Genomic DNA, 10,000 nt, shown 5'->3' with positions numbered 1-10,000 from the left:
GCTTACAGTAAGCACTTAGTCCACACACACACACACACACACACACACACATACACACAACCTTACTCTACAAACACACATACACACACTACCTTAGTCTACTACACACACACACACACACACACACACACATACACATACACATACACATACACACACAACCTTAGTCTACTACACACACACACACACACACACACACACACACACACACACACACACACACACACACACACACAACCTTACTCTACAAACACAACCTTACTCTACACACACACACACATGCACACAACCTTACTCTACACACACAACCTTACTCTACAAACACACATACACACACAACCTTAGTCTACTACACACACACACACACACACACACACACACACATACACACACAACCTTAGTCTATGGAGTTAGATTTGTTTCATAATTCACAAACAAACGAAACGCGATTCAAACAAACGAAACGCGAGTCACAAACAAACAAAACGCGATTCAAACGAACGAACCGCGAGTCACAAACAAACGAAACACGATTCACAAATGTATTTCACGATTCACAAATGTATTTTGTGATTCACAAATAAATGACCCCATGACATTTGTTTGCAACCTGACGAACACGAGTTACAAATCCCTGCATTCGTCTGTGTGGATTTTTGGAACTTTCCTAACGCGTTTGGATTCACAAATGCATTTTTTCTAAAAGATATTCTCTGCAGCCTATCAGATCTCTTCCAATTTTAGCCAATCACATTATAGTGTCTATGTGGACTACAAACCACCCGTCATAGTTATGGACATTGTCCGAGATCACGAGCAATGGCATCTGGTAGCTGCTCGCCCAATGTTAGTGAAATATAGCTTGTTAATCTTATTAAACCGATTATCATACGTGGTTGAATATTATTGAGACTGGCAGGATCCATGTTTAGTCATTTTAAGTGTTCCCTAGGCTAACGTTTAGCAAGCTAGCTAGTCAATGTCTAACATAACATTGGCCTTGCTAACATGGATAGAGCTACGCTTGCTGAATTAGTTTGCTTTCTAGCCAGGTAACATCTTACATGGGTCTTTAGTGAACAGATCAATGAAACGATTTTTTTTCAAAGCAGGGGCTGTCAAGTCAAGTGGAGGCATCAGCACATGTTCTTGTGCAAGCCCTAGCTAGGAATATTTCCCCAATGCCAGAGAGCCGAGCAGCAGAAAGCATAGTTGGGGCTGTAACTATGGCCCCTACCATACCTAATGCCGCCAATACCGACAATACTAGGGTGAGACAGGCTATGAGAAGGTAATAAATACACAGTGCACAGACACACATAAGGTGCTTCAGAATTCTACGGAATATTAGCCTAAATTTGAATGAATGGACCATCCCAGCATTCAGATGTCTGCTATAATTTACATTGGGCATGAAATTACCAATTTCTAGCTACCGATGCTTAACTACCAAGCTACTGCCACACAATTGTATTATTTTGACATGCCACACAATTTAACCATGTAAGATGTGGCTAGAGAGCAAACATATGCAGCAAGCGTAGCTCTATCCATGTTAGCAAGGCCTAGCTTGCTAAACGTTAGCCTAGGAAACACTTAAAATGACTAAACATGGATCCTGCCATTCTCAAGAATATTCAACCATGTATGATAATCGGTTTAATAAGATTAACAAGCTATATTTCACTAACATTTAGTAGGCAGCTAACAGATGCCATTGCTCGTGATCTCGGACAATGTCCATAACCATGACGGGTGGTTTGTAGTCCACATAGACACTATAATGTGATTGGCTAAAATTGGAAGAGATCTGATAGGCTGCAGAGAATATCTCTTAGAAAAAAATGCATTTGTGAATCTAAACGCGTTAGGAAAGTTCCAAAAATCCACACAGACGAATGCAGGGATTTGTAACTCGTGTTCGTCAGGTTTGTTAGATTCCAGTGATATTTCTTATGTTCCTAAAAACTTGTACATGGCCCTCTCGTCCTGTTGATGTGTGGAGGCCCACATTCTTGGTTGTGTTAGAGTGGATGGAGGCCATATGCCGATCCACCCAGAGACAGCGCCGCTGTGGAATGTATATGTTGTGAACCATCCTAGGCCTGGCTGAAGGACATTGATGGACTGTCATGGCCATGCCTGTGTACGAGTGTACGTGTCAGAAGAATTGTTATACATTCGTGTTCGTTTACGTAATACCCATAGTTAAATTACGTGGTGCCCAACGTTCCACGTTCAGATTCCAGCTCGCGACGAGAGAGACGGACCGTTTCATCTTCCGAAGACCCCGACCCGCGGCGACTCTCAGAGCTCTGTTCCACTTAGACTTAGAATACTTAGACTCAGAAAGTACTTAGTGATATTTCTTGTCTGCTGCAATAAATATCTCTGGCTCTGATCCGAACCGCTCCAGCTTCATTGATTGCAACAACCCACTACATCACCCTTCAGAATTAAGTATATTAGACTAAACAGAGGAAGAAATCTATCAGTGGTGCCGAAACCGAGCTTTCCGCTGGCTGCTGCGTGACGTCGGGACATCGCCTGCCTGGTTGTCGTGCCATCTCCTGCCTGGTCGTCGTGACATCGCCTGCCTGGTCCGGGGAAGACACATTCCACAGAAGGCCGCATCTTGACTGGGGCCTGCTCCACATTCCCAGGTGATGTTCGCTGACCTCACTCATTTCCAGTACGAAGTTAAAGAACTAGTTTAGATAAGTCTGTTTTATGGTTTCTTTTTAGTCTGCCAATCAGTTAAAACAAAAAAGAGTGGGAATGTTGTACCATCAAGGATCTAGTACTTTTGATGATTAACCTGTATCAGTGATTCAAGCGCTGGGATCATTTGATACATGCTATGTTTGTTATAAATGTTTGCTATTAATGTTTGTTGTTAATGTTCGTTGATATAGCTATTTGGTTGTGCACTAACTCTATCAGTCTCGCCGTATTCTGTAGAGGGGTTGACGTCAGGCTCGGAGTTTACTTCGAAAACCGATATATGATCTGTTCTTGTGTTAAGACGACAATTTGCTTACGTGTCCTGAACTCAACTCGGCCGTGTTGCGTGAAGGCTGTTTCTATGATTAGCTGGTTCTAAGTGTGGAAACCGTTGGTTATTTTGTTTTCTGAAGGCTTGGATAAGATACATATAGTCGAGGTGCGGATCGCCGAATCCAGCACGGCAGAGGGTGGTCAAGAGGAACTTGGTCCGGAAATAGTTCTGAGATACCCACAGGGTTCTGGGCTGGTTTGCCCGAGAACAAGATCACTCATAGCTGCGCTACTCTCTCCTCTTCCGAAGACAGGGAAGGGCGAGGGTGGGGGCTAGTGGTGATCGCACGCACCCGCTTTGTCTCCTACAGAGAGGGAGGGGTGTGTGTGTGTGTGAGAGAGAGAAGATAGGAGATGCTGTGGAATTTGTGCAGTGTGTGAAGAGACAAAGAAAACACATTGTGGTTAAAATTACAGCTAATAAATTGGGAAAGTCAAAATTAAATTTGGTTATAGTGTGTAGGACACAGAGGAAACACATTGTGGTTAAAATTACAGTTAATAAATTTGGAAAGTTGAATTGAATTTGATTTGTATTGTGTGGCTATAAGAACAATTTGGAAAATGGCCACGGCTGCTGAACCCACAGAGGTGGATGAAATGGTGTATGGCTATCAGATTAATAAGGGACTGGAAGCATGGGCTGAAAAGAAGTATGAATTCAGCAAACACGAGGTACAAGTTAAAAAGAAATATAACATCACTGAGACCCGTGACTGGTGGCCAAAACGCAAAGTTCTGGCGGTGTATGAGTCTTGGGTAGAGAAAAAGACCAAGAATGTTTCGATTGCTTTGATGGAGTGTCAGCAAACAAGCCAGTCGATTCAACAGTTAAAACGAGATGTCGCGGAGTTTAAAAAGAAACTTGAGGCGTGTGAGTCCAGGGATAGACTGGCGATTTCACCCAGAGGATGGCCGGGTCCTCCAGGGGGGCGGGAGCAACAGGGGGCGGTCGGAGGGATGTACTCAGATCTCTCAGCACCTCCCCCCGACTACGAAATGGGAACGGCGCCATCTGATGGCCATGTGGGGGAATCTCACACAAGCATGTTTCCTTCCTCCCCAGAGGACAGCTATCCAGGAACACACATGCCTCTTGCAAGCACTCCACACCACGCGACCTACCAACCAATGCCTCTGATGCAGTCACCTATTAACCCCCCCCATCCCCACCTGCTCCCAATGCCACTGCCATTCTCCTCTCAACAGGACCAGCACCCACCACAAAGCAACGAGGCCGCATCTGTGCCTACAAGCCCCATCGCAGCCTCCCACACCGAGGAAGCATCTACGTCAACAGGGGACTCCGTGGTGCGCGATAATAGGGACATGAGCCTCACACGTGGTGCGGATGGACCTCACGGTGCCGCCTCTCGCAGGCAAGCAGACAACAGGAATTGGGTGGACAATTACACGGAGACCGCCCAACCATTGAACGACATGCTGAAAGGAAAACCAGACTCCCGAGACAAGATCAGCCTCGGAACCGAAGCACGACAAGCCTTTGAGGATTTGAAGAACTGCCTGTGTGAAGCCCCCGCGCTGGGACTTCCCAATGTGCAGAGACCCTTTACACTCTTTGTCAATGAGTGTCGTGGGTTCATGACATCAGCACTGACACAGGAACATGGAGGATTGTGGAGACCTGTGGGCTACTATTCGGCCAAATTGGACACAACTGCACTGGGCTTTGGCCCATGCCTGAGAGCGGTACAAGCCGTGTACCTCGCCAACCAACTCGTGACCAATCTTGTGCTTGATCAGAAGATCACCATCCGTTGCCCACACTCTGTGAATGCTTTGCTGGCTGGCCGGAAAGTCCCATGCGTCTCAGATAGCCGCTGGGGAAACTGGCAAGCCGTGCTGGAAGCACCCAACATCTCCCTCCAAAAAGCCTCTGTCTCAAATCTCTCAACCATGATTGCCCCCACGGACGCCACGAACGAAGAAGATGACCATGTGTGTGAAGACTTGATCGCCTTGATGGATCAGGAACACTTTGTGAAAGAAGATCCTCTCCACAACCCCGAGCTTGTCTTGTACACTGACGGATCTTCACTGGTGGAGGATGGCATCCGGGGAGCAGGATGGGCTGTCACAACGGAACACGAAGTCTTGGAAACAGGATCTATGGATCCCGGAATATCAGCACAGCAAGCAGAATTGAAAGCATTAACCCAAGCACTCAAATTGGCTGAAGGAAAGTCTGCCACAGTCTACTGCGATTCCCGTTACGCCTTGGGGGTCGTGATGGACTTCGGCCGTCTTTGGGCCCAACGAGGGTTTGTCACGGCCAAAGGCACGCCCATAAAAAATGGTCAATTAGTAGCAGACTTATTGGACGCCATGCTACTCCCCAAAGAACTGGCGGTGGTCAAGGTGAAAGCTCACACTCACTTGGACACCCCAGAAGCCCGTGGTAACGCTCTAGCTGATGACGCATCCAGAAAAGCAGCAAGACAAAAAGAGGGGAGGAGAAATGGAAACATTGAAATGAAAACTGACCTCGGAATGGAAAACGACTACGCAAAATGCCTTCGATTGAGAAAGGAATCTGAAAACGAAGAATGGCGGAAGGAAAGCTTAGCGAGCATAATGGAGATGCAAAATGCCTCAAGCCAAGAGGAGAAGTGGGATTGGATGGGAAACAGTGCAAAACTACACGATGACAAGGTGTGGCGACAGGGAACGAAGACAGTGGCCCCTCAGAACTTACTGCCATACCTAGCCACGCAACTTCACTCACTAGGACATGTGGGTGTGGAAAAGATGCGCAATAGGTTTAGTCAGGTCTGGTGGAATCCAAAATTCACCGGTGTGGCAAAAGATGTTGTTAAGCGATGTGTCACCTGCATGAAAAACAACCATGATCGGAAGGTAAAACTTCCCATGCTGAAGGTCCCTGCCCCCCCTGGTCCTTTTCGTTGCCTCCAAGTGGACTACATCACACTGCCAGCGTGCAAAGGATACAGAGACGTCCTCGTGGTCATCGACAAATTTTCTCGTTGGATTGAAGCTTACCCTGCCCGCCGAGGAACAGCTGCACACACAGCCAAAGTGCTGGTCAAAGATTTCATTCCTCGATATGGCCTACCAGATCAGATCTGTTCGGATAATGGAAGTCACTTCACCGGAGCAGTCTGTGCAGAGGTATGCCGAATGCTGAACATCGAATGGTCTTTTCACTGGCCTTACCACCCGCAATCATCAGGACAGGTGGAACGAGCAAACAGAACACTGAAGGAAAGACTGGCAAAGATGCATCAAGAAGGAACACCTTGGGTGGACGCGCTCCCCATTGCGTTGAGTAGCATGAGAGCTACACACAACAAAGATGTGGGCCTGTCCCCTTACGAAGTGGTGTTTGGCCGGTTCTTCAGCTTCCCAGGCTCAATTGACCTACGCAAAGCCGATGTGCACCTCACCTCAGACGCATTAATGAACTACTGCATCAGGCTCTCAGAGACCCTCCAGCTGACGTCCAACCAAGTCAAAGAGGCCTGGGTTGAGCCGCCAGAGGGAGGACACTCTTTGGTGCCTGGACAGTGGGTCATGATTCACAAACCACAAAGAATTCCGCTAGAGGCCAAATACGAAGGGCCGTATCAGATACTGTTAGTTACTCCATCTGCCATCAGGGTTGCTAACAAGACAAAATGGATCCATGCTAGCCATTGTAAATTAGTTGACGCGCCAACTGACTGAGATTGACATTCATTGGACTGGCAGAAAACCTCTTTCACGTCTGTTTTACAGAATAGGTGAGCAGAGGGAGGTCAGAGTGCGGGAAGACTTTAATTTCTTATTTTTTATTTTTACGGAGGGATTAGTGACAAAGGGAAGATTAGGGAATTAAAGTGCAGGTTTCTCCTCTGTCCTCTCGAACCAGTCCAGGTGAGATGTTGGTATAGGTTTTTGGTGGTACAACTTCTTAGATTAGAATGACACTTGCTTAGTGCTATAATAGTGGTTACTGTAATCAAGACAAATGTTTAGTTGCTTAGCATTAAAGCATGCCATAACTGTGCTAGATTAACATAACTGTGCTAGATTAACATAACTGTTAGATTAACACTGTCCCCCCCCCCCAACTGATACTGCTCTTGTTCTTTAAATCCTATGTACCCCGTGGCTGGAAACCTGGAGATCGTCATCACGACCGAGATCCTGAGATAGCTTGGCTATCTGCACCATCTGAACTGTGTTGCCATCTTCTGAACTTTCCCGACCACGAACTGTTACCCTCTCCATCAGCCGTCCCAGGAGAAGACTCTTGAAACGACTGTTCCAAAATGAAATGCCATGTGTTGTATGCCCTGTTGATATGTTATTTGTGTATAAAAGGAAATTGTGACATTGACAGCCATTATGAGGTTCACAGAGATAACACCTTCTTGCAGGCTGCGCACGGTCTGGCGAAGGCTAAAGGAGTGCAAGCTTGCTGGGTTTGTGGGTTAATGCAAACCTCCTCACAGGTACCACCTTACATTGCTGTCCCCTTCACAATCCCTGAATACACTGCTGCCTATGGAACACCCTCCATAGATGCCCCCTTTTACACAGTGCCCATGGACATAGGTCCCCCCACTAAGGTTAGATTGAGCTACGCCCCCGTAGGAATTATTTGTTGGGTTAACTCCGGCAACGGACAGGTTATGGGTAATAGTACATGTACCTACACTACTGACGTAGGTAACCCTGGTATTCAGATCGAGCAAGATGGTGTCACGATTGAAGTCCCCCTCCCTACGAGGGTGGCCGCAGACCACCGTATAAAAGACACTGACACCATGCTTGCAGTAAATGGGTCCATGTTTGTGTGTGGGTCCACTGCTTACTCTTACCTCCCTGTCTCCTGGTCGGGTTCCTGCTATATGGCCTACGTGGTCCCTGCTCTAGGAATTGAAGATGAAAAGCATATCAAAGGTGATGCCACTGGTCAGAGCAGATCCAAGCGTGATCTGTTTGGTAATAATTCCCCCATTGCTACCCCAACTCAAAGATTTTTCGCTGCTATCATCCCTGGGTATGGTGCCACTGTGGCCCTTGATGAGATTAGAATCCTAGTTAACACTCTGGACGCAATCGCTAACGATTCCGCCAGTGGACTCAGCGACCTTAGTCATGAATTATATGGACTCAGGACAATGGTTTTCCAGCATCAATACCTCCTTGACTTTTTAGCAGTCCGCTTGGGAGGGTATTGTTTTTTCATTAAGCAACACTTGCACCAACGTTGTTGTACTTATGTCCCTGATCTGTCCGCTAACGTCACTGGCTATGTTAAAGATATTCATACTAACGTTGCGAGGTTGACTGTTGAGACCAGCCCCTGGTCCTTGGGAAAGGGATTGAGTGATCTGGGTGGGTCTCTGTTTTCCAAGATCATCCAGATGGCTCTACCCGTACTCATCCCTATCGTCCTGATCTATATCGCCATCAGAGTGTCCCTCTCTGTGCTCCATGCCTGTACTTCCCCCACTCCCAAGTTGGCTGCCCTGAAGGCCATACCGGAGAATGGAACTCCCCATCCCCCGACCCATCTCCCCAGAATTGTTTAGATTAGGGTAGTCCTGCTTTATGCTTCCCTTTACTTTACCTTCCCTTCCCCTCTTCCCCCAACTTTCAGTAGGGTTTCCCCTGAGTGACCCAAGAACCTACACTGGATTTCCCAGTGTATGACAAAGTATCCTTGTTTTATTATTTCCTGTCCTGTATTTTCCAATTCCTTACCTCCCTTCCCTGTTTTGTATTTTCTTACCATATAATCATACAAAAAATGTCAGAGCCATGAAAAATGTTTATTGTTTAGGTTTTTTTAGATTTTCCAGAAATACACTGTTGTTGTTGATGTTTTAAACTTTGTTTAAGAATGATCAAAAGGGAGGAATGTTAGATTCCAGTGATATTTCTTATGTTCCTAAAAACTTGTACATGGCCCTCTCGTCCTGTTGATGTGTGGAGGCCCACATTCTTGGTTGTGTTAGAGTGGATGGAGGCCATATGCCGATCCACCCAGAGACAGCGCCGCTGTGGAATGTATATGTTGTGAACCATCCTAGGCCTGGCTGAAGGACATTGATGGACTGTCATGGCCATGCCTGTGTACGAGTGTACGTGTCAGAAGAATTGTTATACATTCGTGTTCGTTTACGTAATACCCATAGTTAAATTACGTGGTGCCCAACGTTCCACGTTCAGATTCCAGCTCGCGACGAGAGAGACGGACCGTTTCATCTTCCGAAGACCCCGACCCGCGGCGACTCTCAGAGCTCTGTTCCACTTAGACTTAGAATACTTAGACTCAGAAAGTACTTAGTGATATTTCTTGTCTGCTGCAATAAATATCTCTGGCTCTGATCCGAACCGCTCCAGCTTCATTGATTGCAACAACCCACTACATCACCCTTCAGAATTAAGTATATTAGACTAAACAGAGGAAGAAATCTATCAATCTATCATCTTCAAAGCAGGGGCTGTCAAGTCAAGTGGAGGCATCAGCACATGTTCTTGTGCAAGCCCTAGCTAGGAATATTTCCCCAATGCCAGAGAGCCGAGCAGCAGAAAGCATAGTTGGGGCTGTAACTATGGCCCCTACCATACCTAATGCCGCCAATACCGCCAATACTAGGGTGAGACAGGCTATGGGAAGGTAATAAATACACAGTGCACAGACACACATAAGGTGCTTCAGAATTCTACGGAATATTAGCCTAAATTTGAATGAATGGACCATCCCAGCATTCAGATGTCTGCTATAATTTACATTGGGCATGAAATTACCAATTTCTAGCTACCGATGCTTAACTACCAAGCTACTGCCACACAATTGTATTATTTTGACATGCCACACAATTTAACCATGTAAGATGTGGCTAGAGAGCGTTAGCCTAGGAAACACTTAAAATGACTAAACATGGATCCTGCCATTCTCAAGAATATT

General features: G+C 46.3%; 1 protein-coding gene across 3 annotated transcripts in view; it reads left to right on the top strand.

The window, feature by feature from the left end:
- The window catches only part of ablim3 (actin binding LIM protein family, member 3), a 27,528-nt gene that overhangs the window by 14,172 nt on the left and 3,356 nt on the right, over positions 1 to 10,000 (top strand). For 2 of the 3 annotated variants that reach the window (XM_031568718.1, XM_031568717.1), the window contains exon 14: positions 1 to 7. This exon is cut by the window's left edge and continues 59 nt beyond it. The exons of the other annotated variant lie outside the window; for it this stretch is intronic. In XM_031568718.1, the coding sequence (XP_031424578.1) occupies positions 1 to 7 (7 nt within the window). The remainder of the gene's footprint in view (positions 8 to 10,000) is intronic. 3 annotated transcript variants of the gene reach the window in all.

Source organism: Clupea harengus, chromosome 6 (assembly GCF_900700415.2).
Source record: "Clupea harengus chromosome 6, Ch_v2.0.2, whole genome shotgun sequence".
NCBI classification, from domain to species: Eukaryota; Metazoa; Chordata; class Actinopteri; order Clupeiformes; family Clupeidae; genus Clupea; species Clupea harengus.
The sequence above is the reverse complement of the archived record's forward strand: the minus strand, read 5'-3'. Positions and strand labels throughout refer to the sequence as shown.